We start from the raw sequence: 21,666 nt of genomic DNA, 5'->3' as shown, positions 1-21,666 counted from the left end.
AAGAAATAATCTCTTTTGCAATTTTCACGTTCTCAAACACATATATATCACTGATAAACACATTTACGAACATTCATATATATCGCTCGATTGAAACGGACTTTTGATAACAGAATGTGTTCTTAGAGGACATGTTGCCATGCTGCGCTTTATGGGGCATGCTTTAAAATATACCGACTTTCATGATCATCGATGAATTTCGTAGCAATATTATGATAATTATTGAAATGGACTTCCTACAGTATTACACAGATCCTTAAAAATAAGAGGAAATTTCATAGCAGCAGCATGTGGGCGGATAAGTAGCAATGTTTCTGGGAATATAAGGTATGTGTATAGGTACATATTGATTAAATTAACCATAATTTTTTATATTATATTGAACGATATAGGTTTTATAGTTTGTCACACTTCATTTTATCTATTGATAAATATCATTCGCTCTATACTAGAAGGACTTGTAATATATTATTAAGTAAAAAAAGACAGCTGCCACATCCCCATTACTTGCATGAAGTGTCCCTACATTGTTTGGTATTCCCACGGCAGACCATTCTTCAGTATCACTGCGACGAATCGTGGACGCTCACTCGGACACCCATAACTCACAGAAGGGAGACCACTACCCCATGCAATAAGGGTCGGTGGACCACCGATGGGCAACTAACGACATCTCGCCGAAAATTGGCGGCCCCAAAGCGATGACCCGAGGTAGACCCACTTTTGTTTTGAAAATTATAACTTCAGCGGCAGAAACACGACGAAACGCCTATGAATCACAAAATTACTCCCCCAAAATATGCTAAATTGCTTATGTGTATGATTTGTCCACATTGAGATGAGTCTAAAAACACTAAAAAAGTACTAACAAGTATTCCCGGGTGGGCGCGAACCACCATACTTATGATTATTAAGCGCGTGTTCTTCCGACTTTTTTTTGGAAAGACTTTGGCAGTTTCAAAAGCGATACACAAGCAAATGTGGTTTAAAACAATAAAATTTTTAAAATATATTAAAAAGGAATAAAAATAAAGAATGAAAAATTGACAATTAGGAAAAGTAAACACAAGTGTTATGAAGCTAAGACAACCAAATTATTGCAAAGAGTTCGTGTGTATATTGCACTACCATGGAACCAGCGGTAACTTTACTACGTTACAGCCTATGAATAGAAAAACTTCGCCACGGAGGCGATGAAGGAAACCTCCCTTATAGAGGGATAAATCATGGAAGTCTTTTTAATTTGATCCACCAGAGTTCTCCTTTAACACTATATATTCGACGATATTCTTTGAGATCAGACAAAATGCGTTCGCCATGTAATTTTATAACAAAAGACGCGCGTCTATTTACTTTATTTCATAGTTCTCCCATATTCACTTTCTAATGGTTGGCGACAATTGCCATCTAAGTTCATACTTTCATACGCACTCATCTCAAGATTTTTACTTCATGATATAGAGGCAGAAGTTACTCTTGACCCCTGGAACTCACTTTAGGAACAATTCGTCAGGAAAAAGTAATATATAATAACCGCATGCACATGACTGGTGATAATTCGTGTTGGTCCCTTCGCGAATCTCTGCGACGAATCGAAGGAGCGTGGACTAAAATGAAGTCCTTGCTGCTACGTGATGGTAACTTCAACACCCAAACTCTAGATAATTGTTTTACTCCACGGCATCCTGCTACGCTAACAGCAATCCTCTGATATTTCGCTATATCGACGATCAACATTTAGCGGCAAGCGGACCCCTATGTGTTGGCAACTTTCGGCATGGGGTAGTTTAATCAGAACCACAAGACCCACCTAAGTGATTACACAAACAGTAAATAGAACAAGTGTACGTTTCCATGTTCATCTTGTACAACTACTTACTGTAGAGAACTTATTAAATGGTAACAGGAGTAACTTCAGTAGAAAGCGAATGGACGGTTGTGGTATTCAACGATCCGAGTTGTTTCTGACTCGGACATATTGATGTCATGTGCCTGTCCGTTGACATGCATGTAAATTGTGAAAATGTTTCTCTTACAAAAGGATTTTCTGCTATACAGAATAAAATTCAGTAGGGATAAATATGTAAACTCCTACTCACTATGCGCCACAAAATTGAGATATTTGCAATTCTCGACTGACTCTAGCTGTAAACGTTTGAGATCTGCGTTGAAAACAAGCTTGAATTTTCTCGACATTTGGCCTAGACGTAAAATGCCTACTTAACTATTTTTCTCTGCAAATGCATTCTCTTGAATTATTGATAGAACTTGCGAATAGAGTTGTTAACGAAATTCTATACGAAAACCACGTTGAACACTCACAACAGACTGACTAACGTGAAATAATTGTAGGACGCGTAACATCTCCACTACAGGCAGCCATCTTGCAACTTGTCACCTGGCGGAAGAATTAAGAACAAATTACGACCATAGCAAACAGAACTTGAGAAAGAGATCAAAAGTATTTCAGTGTAATCTTAAACATCGATAGAATTTTAAGTATCATGGAATGATTTCTTGTTCAATTCATTTTGAAATACGATGCATAATTTGTGCATTTTCTGTTGTAGATAATGAAAAACGAACACTTAAGTTAAAGACTTAAGATATATTAAAAGTATATCAAATTTACAATTATTATATTTTTGTTTGAAAAGCATATGATGGAAATGTATAATTACATCAAATTAATTTATAGTAATTATAAATACACAGATACACTCTAATATGACATTTAATTTGTTGCATTTTTAAAATTGTGAAACATTTTAATCTATCTGATTTATTGTGTTATAATTTTTAATATTTTTGTCCGAATTCATCACTAATATTTATGTTGCTACAGGAATAATTTTAACAAAACACCTCTAATAATATTGAGAAATTACAAGCTTTTTGTTCTTACTATTGAAACAGACGGAAAAATACTGAGATAAGTCAACTTTACATTGTTAATAAGGAAGCATATTTATTTCTAAAGGTCTCTTGGAAGGTAACTTGTTTCACAAATGTAGGTTAATATATATTTTGCACACAGAATATTACAACCCTTGTTATTCGCAATACTTGTTTATTTTCATCCAACATAGTTTTACTGCTCTAGTAGTGAATTCTATTCAATACCTAAATACTATTACAAAAATACTAAGAACTAATCCACATACAATGCGTCTTTAAAGAAATAATGTATTACATATAAGTGCATTTTTTGGAACAAAATAACAGTTTTTTAAGAATTAAGTGTTTGTTCCGCCAATTTGATTCACATCTTAATTAGAAAAAGAAGAGAGAAGTGCATCTTAAAAGTCCACTCACTTATATGAATGTAAATTTGTTTACTACTTTCACGAAGAAAGAGATATTTTTCAGTTTATGCTTACAATATTACAATAAATATCATACTATGTGTAAAACATGTTAAAGTAATATTTAGCTTGCATGTTTAACACACAAAAAATAATTATTTCTAATTACAAACTATGCAAATAAACGCATAAAATTAGCATGTGGGTTCAATAAATTTGTTTTGAAAGGGTTAAATTAGTTTATAACAATATTTCATTTTCAAGAAATGGATGCTTGTAATTTTTACATATAATAATAATACTCGAATTAACAGTTAATTTAAAAATAGATTAAATGTTTTAACGAAAATTAATATTTAATATCAGTTTTTCTTTTCCTTTAAAGTTTAATGAAAATATGGTCGTTCTTTTCATATTGCACTTGATAGTACAATATTATCATATATTGTATTATGTTGAATGTTGAATATTATCATATTTACAACACAGTTTTCTTACAAATGATTTGTTTGTCAGTTACATATTGCGATTTGTTGCATATTGAATTAAAGTAAATATTTTACTTTTGAATGATAAATGGGTTAATGTAACACAATCAAAATTTGATTGAGAATTAAGTTCTGATACATTTATGAATTATTATTCATACCCACATATTGGAATGATTTCGATGCAAACAAACAAAACATAAAATTTCATAGTCTATTATGATGTGGTCCTATAAGATCGAAGCTGCTCTGAACGTAAAAACTGTTATCACCAACTATTGACTGTTGTTGAATAGATTTGTGTGAAAGGTGCACGTTTCAAATTACGCAAGCTGAAATCAAAAATATTTCTTTCAATTGATACATTCAATTTCTTTAAAAAATATATGCAGGTTAAGATTATATTTAAGCTATTGTTACGTTTTTAAATGCAGCATCTAATTTGAATTATGTTTAGTAATGCTCACTTAAAGTTGATGATAGTAGAAGGAATTATTATTTTGTAAATTATGACATTACTGTTTCATCATTAGGACTACCTCATATTTTCCATTTACTTTTTTTTTCGTACGGCACGTGTCTAGCTTTCGGATAAAGTGAATCTTCAGCGATGGTTAATTTTAATTTCAATACTATCTAATTGCTAAGAAGTTTTATTTACTATAGAAATTTTTCAAACATTGTTATTTTCAATTTATACCAATTCCAAATTTAGAAGTTGAAACCCACCTGTCCGGGCGGCGGTGGAATCATTCCTGGTGGTGGTCCTCCTCCACCTTGAGCCATTGCATTAGAAGCTGCCATTGCTGATCCTCCTCCTCCAAATTGTCTTCCATCCTGGAAAGGATTTATTACCATTCGTCCTTTGGCTATTTCCTCCTCATTATTATCAAAAGGTTCAACAGACTCCAAGTTACTAACATCAGTTTGGCCATTGGTGTAGAAGTTAACAATACCTCTGTTATTGCCACGATAACTGAATATGTATGTTCCATTTCTTTGGTTTCCTTCTCCTCTGTCCAGATCTGGTCCATAGTCTGGGGTCATTTGAGGGAACTGATTCCGGAAATTTGGTGGAGGTCCTACGGGAAGAGGTCCTCCAATTTCCTCGGGAAGCTGTCGTGCAAATCGGTGCTTTAATATGAGATGCGGAATGTCTAAGTGACTTGGTTGCGACTCACTTTCAAGATTTCTCTTCTTCCTGCTTGACTTTGTATTCTTACTTTTAGTGTTATGTTCTCCGTATATTTTGTTACTCAAAGGGTATTCATGTGGTGGGCTTACTTCATTGTCAGACACCTCATAATCAAAACCATTAGATTGACTTGGATAATACTTCTGATAACGTGAGTAGGATCCAAGGTATGGACTCTTCTCCACTTCATATGGCGAATAGGGTAGAAGTTTTGAATAGCTACCGTAATAACTAGGGTCATAATACTGTGGATATTTCAATGAATAATCAACATAAGAAGAATAAGGTTTTCTCGCGTACATACTGTCAGCGTACCTAACGGGTCTTCTGTAATAGCTGGGATTTAAGCTCCCCCGTACTTCAACATCAACATAATCAGATGGTCTTCTCTGTAATTCTGGACTGAGATATGCACTTGTCTTGGTTGGGTAACTATAATCGAGGTAGTTCAATGGCAATTTTGGGTAACGGGAACTCTCGTAAAGGGGTGGATATTGGGGTGGAACGTAAGAGGGTCTTATGGTGTTCGGATACAAGTTTCCTGAGTATACATCTGCTTCTATAGGCCACGTTCTTCTGTCATATGTCGCGTACCGTTGTCGAATATCTGGCTCATGGTAGTATCCATAACTACTTGGTCGATAAAATGTAGGTTTAGATGGTGGGGAAATATAATTTAGATTTTCACCTGGCATATATTTATCATTTAATCCTGATGGATGGAAACTTACACCCTGGCTTAGGTCCGATGTTGCTTCGTTTTCAACACTTTTCTCGTGGGTGTCAAGGTGACTAGAACTTAAAGGGTTTAGTGAGTCAACTTTCGCCGAACTGAGATCACCAACAGGACTTCCTTCGGATATGTCCTTGCTACCATAAGGGTTATTTTTATCGTTGGAGGACACTTCAGGATAAGATATACTTCTCGGCATTCGTCGTGAACGTTTAGTGTTAACTGTTGAAGATGAGTACTCTGGCGATAGATCTACGGAGTATAAACTATTTCTTGGTGATCTTAGATAGCTTGATAACGAACTTTGAATCGAATCTAGATTTGTCAATTCTTCTGATCGAGGAACAAATTGTTGCATATCTGAGAGAGCTGCTCGGTACACTCGTTTTCCTAAGCGGCTTCCTTGATTTGCTTGTTCAATTGGTAAATGGTACGATCCTGAAGCAGGCAGTAAATAATAGTAAGGGTTGCCTGCGGAAACAGGACCTGTAAGAGAAGCGAACAAAAATTAGTTTATATTCTGTTATGAAAACACATATCTACAATTTATATATATTTATGAAAAGCTTTGATGCTTTAAATATATATAATTTCGATGGTTGAAAAAAGAGTGGGGAAACTTGAACTATTTGGTCTAGGAATTAATTCGTGCGGTTGGTACGCACACATTGAAGCTGTAGTACAAACACAAAATACATAAATACCTTAAGAAAAATATTGTCCATCGCTAGCCACCACTTTCGCCCATCTGTCAGGCAATGTACGGATTCCGTGGCGAAAGAAGTCCTCATCCTTGGAAGCGATCCAGTCAGAGACCCATGTTTCGATATCTTCTGAAGAAGTAAACCGCTGTCCAATCAAATCGTTGTTCATGCAATCGAACAAGTAGTAGTCCGAAGGAGCAACGTCTGGTGAATACGGCGGGTGGGTAAAACTTCTCATCCGACATTTTCTAAATAGGTTTTGACCGGTTTTGCGACATGTGGGCGAGCGTTATCATGTTGAACAATAAGTTTATCATGTCTGTTCTCCCATTCTGGTCGTGTTCTGGCCAGAGCTTGCTTCAAACGCATTAATTGTCGTCGATAACGTTCTCTATTCATAGTTTCACTCGGTTGCAGCAGCTCATAGTACACCACACCTTTCATATCCCACCATATGCACAGCATAACCTTTGCACAGCGAATATCTCGTTTTGGTTGTGATGGACCTGGTTCACCTGGTTTCACCCAGGCCTTTTTTCGTTTAGGGTTCTCGTAATGGATCCACTTCTCATCACCCGTAATAATTCGATGCAGAAACCCCTTTCTGCTCTGTCGTTGAAGCAGCAATTCGCAAATGGTTTTTCGTCTTTCAACGTCTCTGTCTTTCAATTCATGTGGAACCCAATGTGACATCTTTTGAATCATTCCCATGGCTTTCAAGCGTTTGGAGACTGTTGTTTGATCAACGCCTAATGCTGCTGCAAGTTGTTCCTGCGTTTGACACGAATCCTGCTCGAGCAATGCGGTCAATTCTTCGTCTTGAAATTTTTTTGGCTGTCCAGCTCGCTCTTGGTCTGCCAAGCCGAAATCACCACTTCTAAACCGTGCAAACCACTTCTGACACGTTCGCTCAGCTAGAGCATGGTCACCATACACTTCCACCAAAATACGATGACTTTCAGTCGCACTTTTCTGCATGTTAAAGTAATGCAGCAGGACACCCCGCAAAAACACTTTATCAGGCACAAATTGCGCCATGTTCACTTAACTACAAACTGGTGTTGTTGACGCTTTAATCCACTGCCCTATACTACGAACGATACGCGATGACAGGGGTTTGCAACACATGTGTGGATACACGGAACTGTGGGACGTTCCGTTCGTTGCGCCATCTCTTGTCCACCCGCACGAATTAATTCCTAGACCAAATATGAAGAAAGTTGTGAGAATTTTGTCTAATAATTGTGCCTTGACATATTTGACACCAGTAAAAAAAATCTAATTTCCAGAGGTATGAAACATAAGATAAAATCTGTCTTTCTATTTCTCATTTTTACAAAATAAGATTGTCCGCTCTGCCTTTAAATTTACAGGTAAAACAGGGGCGCGGTGGCTCAGTGGTAGAGCGTTGTGCATGGGGTTCTTGGTCTGATCCCAGCTCGCGCCAAGTGAGCTTTGTGGTGGAAAAACACCATATGTGTGTGTGTGTGGATTTTCTCAGAGTTCTCTCGTTTCCTTCCACTTCATTCAACCATTTCATTTATTTCTCATCATTGCTGTCTCCTTTAACCTAGCCGGCATAATCTTGGGACGTAAACTTAAATATTTCATTTCATTTGACTTACAGATAAAGTGTATTTTTGCATGCTTGTGAGAGATTTGTAAAACTAAATCATTCAATAAACTTCCAAAATAAATTACAGCATTATGTTATATTTACAACTGTGAGAAAATGTTAGAAAATGTATTCTAATTATACTTAAGAAATGTTGAGTGGGGTTGACGTTGTATAAAATAAAACATTGACATGCCCATAATATGATGAGTAATTAAATCATTTCTATTATTAAGAATGATGTTGACCTAGTGACCTGAATACGGCAAGGTTTTGACTAAAATATCGTTTTTATTCTCTTTTACTTGTGATATACACTACTTCCCAAATAAATAGACTTCTCTACTGACACATAGGATTAGTCTTTCCCGAAATACGCTAGAAAGCAAGTGGTTGAATAAGAGTACACTTTGTAGTGACCGTGAGTGTCTGTAGGAGTTCATTTTCCCTTAGGATGACGTACACACACAAGTTCAGTGACTTCGAAAGGGAAGTCATCATAGGTTGTCAGATATCTGGTTTGTCAGTACGGGTCATTAAAGCCAAATTGAGTATCCAAAGTCAAGGGTTGGCGACGTAATAAACAAAGTGGACACGTTTAGATATTACCAGCATCGTGGAATATCCCGAACACCGGGATCTGGACACAAAGAGGCTAGAAAGAATTGTACGCACAAATCATCGTCAACTGGTCCATCCCATCCATCAGAAGTTGTAAACGCCCATTACTGTATCTTTCTCACTCCATATTGTCACAACAGAGCTGCGCAACCCCGAATTTCATAGAAGGGAAGCTTCATACAACTTAAAATCACTGGAGTCATTCAGGCTGCTAGATTGACATGGCGTAATGCCCATAAACCATGGCCAGTGGGTCATTGAAAGACTAAAATCTGTCTGGAAACATGTTTATCTTGATATATCAGTCCATGGCAAAGAGTTTGGATGTGGCACCAACCTGACGAACCCTTCTAGTTGAATGTTGTGACAACAGTGAAATTCGGTAGTGCTATGTTATGACGTGGAATGCATTCTGCTGGTATTGGTTAGATCCGCTGTTGTCATCCCTTGTAGCATGCGCAGTGCACAGAACGGAAAGATTTAGGCAAATTTAGTGCTTCCCACACTATGACAATTCTACGGAATGGACTAATGTTTCTAACAACATAATAATATTTCCTGTAAGCAATTCACCATTATTATGAGGTGGCATTATGGTATTAGTTCTGTGGAACACCTCCCAGAATGGGAGATCTTAAGCCCACTGACCACATATGGGATAAATTGGAACGTGTTTGAAGTTCGTCCGAGGCCATTTCGAGGAGGGACTTGGAGACCATAACGCTTGATTTTTATCAGAAACTGATGGAAGAAAGCCTTCCCAGAAAGTGCAGGCTGTTATTCAGGCAAATAAAGTCCTAACACCGTATTAGATAGGTCAAACGTCCCCACTTTGTCAGGTGTAGGATGTCGAGTGCTTTCTGAGAAATCATACTCCATATTTTAATATTAATTTTTATTTTATATTAATATTTTAACCCTATATTTAGTACTGATACAAAACACAACATTTTCAAAACAACAAATATACGTAGACAAAGAGAAATACCTACCACTTATTAACTAATCTATCATTAGAAAGAATCTATTACTGTTTTCAGTAATGGTCTTCTACTTAGACTTTAGTTTTTATTTCGTTTTATTCATTGGAGCAAAATCAGATGGTGATATACATACTATCGATTTGTTAATATTATAACGAAAAATGAGCGAGGAAGACAAAATTTGACTGATTAAAAAGTAACCGTATTGAAGAATCAACTAACACGTATACATAAGTTTACAACGTTATGCAATGAACAAAGAAACAGCATTTATCAAATTATGACAGGAATAAGTTCTTTAGAGCAGATTTGTGAAAATATAATTGTATTTATTCTCAGAAGTGTTAGACGAATCGAATAAACAGGAAATACATAAATGAAGAGCCCTTTGAAAACATGTATTATGATGCTCGTCCATAGTTTCGCGTTATTAAAGAGAAAATGGAGAAAAATAGTCAAGCACTGTAGGCAGCTAAAACAGTGTTCCAAACACTTCAACTACTCACCAAATTCAATTACCAAAAATATGCACTGCTCAATTTGCAAGGAAGCCATGAGTAATGGTAGACGTTCGCTGATATTTTGGTTAAGTTATTAATACATACGAATCCGATTCTTTCAGATAATCCAAATTAGTAAATTTCATTATTTAAGAAGTTCATTAAAGAGTTCATCTTAAATGTGTAAAAGTGAATCTTATATAAGACTTATTTGATATACATAATCAATAAGCAAAGAAACTGCAGGAAAAATCTGCAATTTTTTAATACAATAATTTGAAATATACTCGCGTTAGGTAGAAGCAATATTGATCCTTGCATGAAACCATTCTGATCCATCTTGTTGCAAAATTGAATAGTATAACTATAAGTGAGTGGAAATAACAGAAGATAATCAATTTTTCCTGTTATTAGCAATGTCTATTACATTTTTGGACACGTTGCTAAACTTTGAAAAAATTGGAAACCGGGACTACAATTAACAGGGAGTCATGCGTGACACAACTTCGGAGTTTGTGCCGTGTAATTCAGAGAAAAGGGTCAGGAAAATGGGCGAAAGGGGTGCTCCTGCAACACGACAACGCTCGTCCCCCCGCACGAGTCAGGTAACCACAGCTGGCACTAATGAGTAGGGGTTCCAGGTGCTGCTACATCCACCTCATTCTCCTTTCCTATCAGCAGTTAATGACATTGGTTGTTTACCGTGCACCTCCAAATCTTTCCGATAACATGTACTGAGAGGCAGTGTTCAATTGTACTATTGGAGTAACTTCGCAATCCCGTTTGCAGAGCCTTTAGATTTAACCAAGTTTGTTTTTTTCTTAGATGACAATAAAATCATACGTCCACTTCTGATGACAGCCTGCCATACCAGATATCTTAATTCCACCTTGCAAATGCAAAACCTGCTAAATACTGGCTTGCAGGTGTTTTGTAAATAAGTCGTTTTGCTGCAGTTATTGTGCTTGTAAGGCCAGTATTTATCAGGTTTTGCAAAAAGGTTTTGCTTGTAAGGACAATTGCAAAAATCCTTGAGACAAAATAATATTGCGAAGAAGCTGATAGTGACTAAGTAAATTATACCCAATTGCAATGATTAAGAACAAACAATTAGTATTAGATTTATTTTTTAAATTGATATGCAAACTTTAACACAACAGTTACAATACGTTAGGCCTCAAGTGATTCATGTTTAGTTAAAAAATAAGTGGAAATATTTCAAATCAAGAACAGTTCGTTTGTGAAATGAAGAAGTGTTATTAAACAACACAACACGTGAAGATGTGGACGTTATTTGTCATTGGAAATTGGCTGGATTAACATCAGGAACACAAATGTTCAACAAATAAAGGTAAGTGCAAATAAAGTTGTTGTATTGTTAATATTATATATTTATTCAAGTTACATTTATTAACAATATGATAATGGTTTTACAACTAAAGATGCATTTCAAAGAATGTTATCCGTAATAGCCAATTCAAATTGTCTTTACATTTTCCCCAAACGAGCTACAAGCATTAAAATTGGTATCAATATAAATAAATGAATACCCTATATTTGGTCATTGGGCTTACGAAAGGTAAGTAGGGGTTATTGAATTTGCTAATTTCTCCAGTGTATATTTTCTTATAAAAAAGGCACATATTTAAAATTTAAGGAACGGTGGCAACACTGTTATATGTCGTACGCAGGAAAAAGTCTCACATGTACGCTAGACATTGGTAATAGTCATATATAAAAACAATGAATGGCGTAGTTGATAAATAATGAACAATAAACAAGGGAGATAGAAATTTGGAAGCTGGTACTAGTTTCCACCCCCTTGTAGATTTGTCGTCTACCTTCACTTGTCTGGCAGCCCTAGCGATGCCCCTATCTATAACAGGGACATGAACTTTACATCGTTAGAAAGCTTATAGAATATAGATTCCAACTACGTGACTTTTGTGCCCTCATGCCCAACCCGTAAAAGAAGAAGACAATATAAAAAATAAAAAAAAACAAGTTTAACTTTGTGGGACTCTGGCAACACTGTTGTTTGTGGCACGCAGGGTGATACAAATGGTTGCCTCTCTGAAATTTGTGTCTCACAAGCTTTCCAACAAGGTATTTTTCATGTCCTTGTGACAATTAGGGGCGTCGCTAGGGCTGTTAACGTGACGACAATCCATCGAAAAATATGTACTGAGTGACCATCGGAGCTATGAAGTTCCGAATTTTTATCTCTCTTGCTATTGTATCTACGCCCTTCATTTTTAAATATGATTGGTGCCAATTTATGGGGTGCATGTGAGATTATTTTTTCCTGCATACGACAAACAACAATGTTTCCAGGGTCCTACAAATTTTATGAAAATTTGATCTTCTTCCAATTTTTTAATTTTCTTCTTTTTCTTCTTTTACACGTTTGGCACGGGGGGCACAAAAGTTACCTTGTCGGACTTTGTGTTCTATAAGCTTTCCAACGAGGTATGGTTCATGCCCTTTGACAATTAGGAGGACTACTAGGACCACCATGAAGATCCACGATTTCCTGCTCCCCACCCCTTTTTCCCCCTCTTCCCAGGTTGTGGACCACGCTGGAGGGCGACGACATGGGTTTTCACGATCACTATAGTGCCTATAACAATAATCAGAAATAAAACTGTGTTAGGCTTTCCATGCATGCTCAACTCTCCTTAGATCCTGGACTAAAATTGTTTTTATGTGGATTCAGAGTAAGAATAGATTCAATCTCGCAGCTCTTATGCCCGGTTGCACCAACCGAGGACGCCAAATCGCCGAATTAAGATTAGCCATCGAAAACGGGAGATTAATCCTTGATAACGTCTTGATCAGCTGTGAGTAGAGTTAATATGCTTGCAAAAGATTTGCATAGTTTAGATGAATCTGAAGTGCTCGAACAGATAGAATATGCTATCCGACCTAGAAGAATAATGAGACAGGGAAAATCCTTTTGAGTATTTCAACGATGATGCATTTTGTAATCGTTTTCACCTGTCGAAGTATTCTGTTTTGGATATTTTACAGCGTTTTGTTGCAGGATTGCTTGCAGAAGATTATATCAATAATTTGGCGGTTTATGTGGTTATGTCAATATAAATTGTGTTACTGTGCTTATTTCAATTGTTTCTAAAGCAAGAAAGTGATATTTACGTCAATAAATATCTGTCATTACTGCAATGGACCGATTAAAGTAGCATACTTGCACTAATTCATTATATTATTTATTTTATTCATTGACTTATTTATTGTAGTTTGTGAATTGAAGAAATTTAGTTTTTAGTGGCTACCTAGTAGAGTTGGACACAGTATTTTAAATTTACCTCACATTTAAGGTAATTATATTTATAAGACTCGACCCTGAAGCAAGACACTCTCTTGGAGTCAATTATATTTTATGGCATACACTGCCACATTCGTTCATTTAACAGGTCTATTGGCATTATACATCTTTAAAATTTTGGTTTTTTGGGTTGAATATGCCCTTGTATATTAAATACTGCAGAAATAAGTGTGAAAAGATAAGTAATAAACCGAAGCAGAAAATTGGAACATTAACTTTGTATGTCATAAACTAGAACTGCTGCCATCCTTTCATTAAATCTGCTAGCATGTTCTGCAAATTTTATAATAAAAACTATTGATTGCTCCTATCGTACTTCTTCCAATAAGTCATGCAGTAACGACTGTAAGTAATAACTTGATGTGTATATATTTTTAAAAAAAGGTAAGCAAATTTTCATTAGAATCGCCGGTGCACATTTACTGTACGGATCCATAGATTTGTAAAATTTACGGAAGAAATTTGTATTTAATAATAATATTTTAACAGATAGTGTGTTACTCATCGAAAATGTTGTTGTCTTACCTGAAGACATCTCAAATATATAGCTGCGTAAAAATATATTAATGAAAGTCGAACCTGTTATGTTTGGATTTTCCTATAAAGTAATAAAGTATCTGAAGTCAATGTGCTAATTCATGTCGCGCAACGACAAATGTCTGAGCGTTAAGAGGTTCACATAATTGTGAAATTTACGTTAGTAATGTGTTATGTTAATTTGAGCAATTGTGCTGTATCGCCGGACCACACGAATATCGAAACAAAAAATACCAAAATGTACTAATTTCTTTAGATTAGATTAGATAACATTATATTATTTTAGGCTAAGTTTAGAGTTAGCCCTCCGTTTATTTTTTTATAAAAATTAAGAAAATTTACATTAGAAATGAGGTAAAAAGTGGTGATTTGAAGTTCTCATGTGTTGGCAGTAACTTTGGAGGTGTGTAACTTTGGCAGTATGGAGGTGTGTAACTTTGGCAGTAAAATTATGTTTAATACAAGAAAAGATATGTGGAAGTGGGTACTATTTGCAAGACGCGGAAGGTACGCTGATTCAGCAGCGTGCCCATTTTATGTCAAGAACATAATCCAATGAACCCCTGCGAGCTTCTAACCCGTTCCTACTCCTCCTCCTCTTACCCCTACTCTAACTACTACTACTACTTCTTACTACAACTACTACTATGGATCCGTATAGCAAAACTGCACGGATCCACGATTTTGATGTTTTTACTGCTTTTTTGTAGGTACGAAACTGGAGGAGCAACTCTAAACTTAAGCTTTAGGTTAGGTTAGGTTGAGTTACAAGTCAATTATCTTGAAAACAGCTACGTGTAAATTTTTACAACTTGGAATAAAAATTCAATATATTCGTATAAATATGGACTCCGGATATAGGTATGGCATAAAACCTACAGTGCAGAAAACATAAAACAACTTGTGCTAGGTGGCCATTAAAAAGCACAAAATGCTACTTAACCGAGTCGGGGCAGGGCGAAGCTAGTGGACCCGCACGTAGCGCAGAAGTGTATCCGAAGGGAGCGGGCGTATCAGCGACGGTGTGTACGCGTGTAAGCGAGGGTAGTGAAAACATGTGGATTTTGGTAATGGTATGAGTTTCGATAGCACTTGTCATGGATTCATACTAATAACTATCCACTAGTAAACATAAAATACACGATCTGCACTATTTGCAGAAACACATTGTCGTAGTGGCCACCTAGCAGGTTAGATTGATTGATTGGTTTAGTTACGATATAATTCGATAAAACTCAAATACGAGTATTTGAACATTGACACATACGCGCCATTTCCACACTGCCTTATCTGCCGCTAAATCAAAACAAAGGTACCTCTCCGCCAAATAGTCCCTTCCGCCTCCATATGCAATGCTGCTTACATTGAAAACAACCAACAACAGACACTTCCTTAACTTCAGGTTTTCCCACTACATGACTTTCAATCATTCTTCATCAGAAATCAAAATGAATTAACCAATTTACCCGGTAAATTTCCTAAAACTGGTCCGGCGATACAGCACTTAACCCTAAATTTGGAACACAAATGTACAAGCAATAAAAAAAAATCGGGAAATTACCTATAACGTTTTTAGTAACGTACAAACACATTATTCAACATGTAAGGTAATTTGATGCCATATATAGTGTTTGCACTATCCTCGTTTATATCTATACCCACTTTCGCTGACGCAAACCCGATTGGGTCACTCCTCTGTGCTCCTACCGTAACTTGGTTAGATAGCGTTCATGCTTTTAATGACCATCTAGCAAGAGTTGGTTAGTGTCTTTTGCGCAATAGTTTTTATCGTAAACATACACTGAAGTTCCCTTAAAATGAATCTGTACAAAGGAATGCAAGCCCTCACCCCAAGAATGATTATTTAAGATACAAAAAGTCGATTTACTTAAAAAGAATTTGTTCTGGATCCGTACGTAAATCTACACCGCATCTCCAATTCGTAACATTATGCAAACCCGGCAGTCAACCAGGGCCGTGCTCTGGAAAATAAGCGCCTGGAACGAGAGTATACGACGGCGCCCCCATACATATATTCCAAGCAATTTTTCCTATCTTTTTCTTCCCGAATTTTTCGCCTCTTACTTCGGCGCTCGGGGCCTTCGCCCCGCTCGCCACCCCTTACGCCACGGCCCTGCGGTCAACTACTAAAATAAACTTTACTTAATTAAGATGACCATATTTACGTACACCAGTGCTACTTTCTGGAATGAAGTATAACCAACTGGCGATGCAAATGTAAACTTAAACCATTGCTATATTTTTTCCAGCGGAACTGGCGCGGCGATGTAAATGTAAATCTATGTCAAAATTTGGGTTTTTAAAAGGTTGTCTGAACAGAGTCGTGTGGGGTGAGACGGGGACATATAACCTCGTTTCCCCATTATTCCCCCACTCATACTCATATAACTGTTAAATACAGTGTGATGGTGAGACACGACAATATGATGAGTTAACCTAACCTAACCTTTCCTACTCTGCCCTACACTTCAAAATAATGGCCTAAATATTGATTGTAAGGTATCTTAACGTAACATAACCTAACTTACTCTACACTACATTTGGAGCGCTTACCTCTTGTCCGTGGGGCCGCTTGTTCGATTGCAGGCCAAGTAAATTTGTTTCGGACAAGATCGTGATCGTGGGTTTTCTCAGGGTACTTCCGTTTCCTCCAACATTCTCATTCCACCAATTCTTCTATCATTCACTTGTCTCCCTTAGCCTAAATGGCATAAACGTGGGACGTTAAAGATTTCATTTCATTTTTCTGCCCTACATTTGAAAATAAACATTGAGGTAACATAACCTAACCTACTCTACCCTACCCTACATTTGAAAATAATGGCAAAGCATTGAGCTAACGTAATCTAACTTAACCTACACTACTCTACCCTACATTACCGTATTCTACTCTAATATTCTTTTTCTCCCTATCCTACCCTATACTTCAGTGCAAAAACCGAACGTTGGGTTTTAGACAAGACGGTATTTGTGTGAAGCTTAGCGTAGTTTGTAGTCAAACATTATTTAAGAAAAATGGACTACCCACAATTACTTGAAAATGTCGCTTAATAGGCGGATAAAGGAGTTTGATCTGCTAGAACAGAGCTATTCTTCTATATTTTTTCAATTTAATATTTGGACCCTAGATATTTATATTTGATTTGGTTTGGAGTTTAGCATCCCTTTCAGCAGCGAGGCTATATAAGATGCGATCCTACAGCTTAATGTAAGATCCGAACTACATGAGCTCTCGCCGGCGGATCTTCCACGCCATCCCGCTTATTAAAAAAAAAAGCGCTCCTATACATATTTTGGAATATCAGAAACAGCTTCTTTTTTAGTATTTGATATTACTTTTATTATGTTTTTGTTAAAGGATATGCTTGTCCAAAAGCATTAAAACTTATTTGCTTTCCCGAGCAGTCAACTTCACTCGCTTTCTTCCCATATCTAATACAAAAGTTACCACATGCTACGCGAATCAGTTTTCAGTTACTGCACTGTTTTAGCCAATCAAATGCATGATATTGCATGACGTCATGTCATAAACGTCATAGTTTTATACAGCTTCCGATTACTCGTGGATAAGTTAATCCTTTCTCACAAACTGTTGGTGCAACGATGTAAGATTCTTATCCAAAGATAAAAATAATCAATGGATTATTTTATCTTATCTTAATCTTAATCTTCTATTGAAACCGGAAGTGGTAGAAATTTACTTCTACAGGGTGGGCCAAAAGTCACAAAAATCGTAACGGTGAATAACGTTTCCATTTATAATTAGTTTCCATTGGTATTTCACAGACTTAAAGACCAAGGATGGGAGATTGTTTATACTTATTTGTTGTATATAATCTCAGGATCCGGCATTATGGGCCTCACTGATACGGGATGGGAGATTGACCACATAAAAATTCAGCACCGTTCAATGAACCGAAATAATCCAGATGTCAATTTCCTCACATAACAAGCATATTTTCACCATTTCAACATTAGGACCAGACCATCATAATTCATGATCTGTCAGTTGATTCAACGCTTCAGACAACAGGGTTCAGTGAGCGACTTACCAGAACGTGGGAGACCAAGGTTAGTTCTTTCAGAGGACAACATCCAACGAGTGCAAGACAATGTTGATGAGGATTAAGAAACTTCAACACGAAGACGTTCTGACCAGCTTAAGTTGGCAAGGACGTCACTTTGGTGAATTCTGAAAATCGATTTGTATCTTTACTCTTACAAAACCCAAATGGTGCAACAATTGACAAATACACAGATTATCGTCCAAGACTTGCATATGCAGTTCGAATACAGAAGTTGGTCATAGAAAACAATAATTTAATCCACAAAGTGATGAGTGATGAAGTGCATTTTTCACTTAATGGATTTGTTAACAGATAAAATTATCAGTTTTGGAGCAGTATATTCCACACATAAATGTAAACAATTTCCCATCCTTGGTCATCAATGGAAACTAATGATAAATAACAAAGCTATTCACAGTTATAACCCTTTCATGATTTTTGGCACACCCTATGGATTTAGTACTTCAAGAATAGATTCCAACCCTACTACAAATATAATCTCTACTAAAACTGGGCATATTAGAAATCTATTATCACTTCCGGATCCGATATTGATCTCTCTCGAGTGTAACTTGGAAGGGTTTATCAGCCCAAGAACAGGTTCCATTACCGACTTTATCACTCTGTTGAAACCAGAATTGATACATCAAGCACTTTTGGTTTTTATATTGAACCTCCATTGTTTCGGAAGTGTACCATAGGAACATAATGTAAAAAAGATACCCACTTGCTTTAATTATTTTCTCCCTCCCTTTCAATACTTCATATCTTTTCTTTCATTCTATCTAAAAACAAATTACTCTATCCCTTTCAATACGAGGAAATACAATTGTGTGGGTTGATTAAAATTGATGTAGAAGTGCCCCCTATTACTTTTGTACTTTGAAACGACGTCCAGTGATTGTGTAACCCTCGTTCAACGGTTTGCAGTTGTTTTGGTTTGTGATAGGCCATTTTTGGCGCGTACAAGAATAAAGAAAAGTAGTACTCGTTACGAAGCCATGACTGTCGCCGTGTTGACAAGGCTACTCTATAACAGACAATAAGTATGTATTAATAGTAAGATGCTTACCGAAATTAGGAAAGCCCAGAGGAACAGCATCGGAAAGTTCGCTTAATAACAACATAAGCCCACATAAATATAGGAACTAAAAAGAAAAAAAAAGTTCAATGTTAATTTTTTAAAGTTTTTAAATAAATATTTATTATATTAAGATATGTATACAAATACTTAAAATTATCTGAATTTGGAAGCTTTAATCTTCCTCCTCTCTTTATTGATCTTCTGCGTACGCCACTGTATATACATGGTTTCAGAAATATTAGTGAACACACTGAATTAATTCATGATAATTTGGCTTGAATAACAATTATTTGATTTAAACCGAAGTCAGTGTTGTTATTTGTTTGGATACCATCTTCCACTTGCCTCTCGCTCTTTATAGAAAGTATGATTTTGTGTAGTATATTACATAATGTTATGAGAAAGAGACTTCAAAAAATGCCTAAACGTTTATTTTCTATGGACTCCTATGTTAATTTTACAGGGCCATAACTCCCGAACTCATTGCTGACTGACCCTAGGAATCCATCTGCATCTTGATTAAGACTGGCCCTTTCAGGATATGTGTTGCATTCCGCCATTCCTGATTGAAAGTAGCGAAGTGTTACTTGTTATAAGGGCATTGTATATTGATCTTATGTGAAACATACGACGAGTATTTAGAGTTGTATTTGAAACGTCTTTGGCTTATCTAAAAGGAGATAACGAGAATATTCAGGTTATATAGATATGGAATGTGGATATATGGATGTGAGTTATACGGATATTGAATGTAAGATTAGATTTTGAAATGGATAATAATAAAAGTATGAGGATATGGATCCTAGAGACATAGATGACAATGATAAAAAATCGATTGTCTTTGCATATAAATTGTTTATGATGTTATACATAATCCAATTCACTTATGGGGTTTCATTTCTTCTGTAATTAATCTTTTTGCTCTTGACATAATTTCAAATTGCGAAGAGAAGGTGGCATAGAAACGAACAGTAAAAACATGAAATAATTAGGTGTTAGTTTGATATTATGTTTTATTATATGAAAATATTCATTGGTTATTCAGCTCTTGTTTTAGGGAAATATTTATAACTCAATTCTTTTACGAAACTATATTGTTTGATTATCTCTTTCTACATAACTTTCAAGCATTCGAAAATTGAGTCAGGCGAATGGTTTCCTCTTTTTTAGAGTTCATTTGGATATTAAGAGAAGTTTACTACTTAAAAATTAATTTTCTGTATTAATTTCATTTACACATAAATTACCTTATAGATTCAAATGCTGGGATATTACAGGTAATATTTTCACTGATCTCATGACTGAAACATGTATCGTATTTTAGAATGATCTTTGAAGATTCGAGTGTATTATATTGTTGAGATTCCACTTTAAACAGTAGGTCCATGTATCTGTAGTCAAGTTGCTGAAGAGGAATTAATCCAAACAGCCAATAACCTTAGTATTCGTCGTAGGGTTGCAAAATTCCCTTAAAGTCTCAACACAAATTAGTTTCGATATTTTTTTCCAGCAGTGTGGATAGTAGAAGCAAATTCATCCACATTGTTATTGATTTATTTATTTTACAATAATACTAAAATATTTTGAAAAAAAAATCTTTCTAATAAATCTATCCTGATATTAAATAATCGAAAATCCTGCATATGTAAAGAAATCGCAGAGACATTTTGCCAAAAAAAAAAAAAAAAAAAAAAATTAGTTTCAGTACGCGAGCAAAATTGTTTTTGATAAGAAAGCACAGGCACAACACAGCATAGTCCATTTCTATTAATTTCATTTCAAAATGTATAAAATGATACACTGAGCTTTAATTTATCAACTATCGATACGAGAAATAAATTACATTATGAGATTTCAAAATTAACCATTTAATCAATATATTTTTAGTAATGTTATAATTTGAAGTTTAATGTGTCGCTAGAAGTCTAATATAAAATGAAATTATTAAAGTAGTTTGACCAAATAATTATATCGTAAGATTCATATGTATTTTTCAAAGTTATGTTGATTTATTTTCTGATCTTTATGGATGTATAAATTAAGGGTTGATCTCATTAAATTTGTTTATACACGATTATCATAATTATATATTGTTAGTATTTTGTATTATATATATATTATATCATGTATAAAGAAAATTGAAGTTTTACATATGTACCGTCACTTGATGTATAGCCGTCCTTCGACAAGAAACTTATAACTAGCAACTTACCACAGTCATACTGAATTAAATTTAACTAACCCAGAAATATTCAAAAGTTTGATGGTATTTCTGGGTATTTCCAAGACTGGGCACTTGGAAAAGCTAAGATAACATTTTCTTTTGTGAAAGTTCTTTAAAAATGAAATGGTTATGATGTACCTATTCATCATAACATTTAAAAATAAACTTTTGCTGTCATTTAACTTGTATTCTAGATGTTAGATTAAACATTCGGCACAGAACAATGCATGTGCATTTTGTTTG

At 35.6% G+C, this 21,666-nt stretch overlaps 1 protein-coding gene across 1 annotated transcript; it reads right to left on the bottom strand.

Annotated features, from left to right (window-relative positions):
- Positions 1-2,588: 2,588 nt before the first annotated feature.
- LOC145662972 (uncharacterized) lies at positions 2,589-21,566 on the bottom strand. Its single transcript, XM_081729053.1, has 4 exons — positions 21,412-21,566; positions 19,188-19,263; positions 4,523-6,207; positions 2,589-4,125 (listed from the first exon to the last, which is right to left on the bottom strand). The coding sequence occupies exons 1-4, from the start codon at positions 21,418-21,420 to the stop codon at positions 4,117-4,119; spliced, it is 1,779 nt and encodes a 592-aa protein (XP_081585179.1). The 5' UTR covers positions 21,421-21,566; the 3' UTR covers positions 2,589-4,116.
- Positions 21,567-21,666: the final 100 nt, after the last annotated feature.

Source organism: Thermobia domestica, chromosome 10 (assembly GCF_964235325.1).
Source record: "Thermobia domestica chromosome 10, izTheDome1.hap1.1, whole genome shotgun sequence".
In the NCBI taxonomy this organism is placed as follows: Eukaryota; Metazoa; Arthropoda; class Insecta; order Zygentoma; family Lepismatidae; genus Thermobia; species Thermobia domestica.
This window is presented reverse-complemented; position numbering and strand designations above follow the sequence as displayed.

Excerpts from the sequence above, each read along its gene's own strand:
- LOC145662972 (XM_081729053.1), bottom strand. Across the intron at positions 6,208-19,187 it reads TCTGGGCTTTCCTAATTTCG|GTCCTGTTTCCGCAGGCAAC; the intron begins GTAAGCATCTTA and ends CTTCTCTTACAG.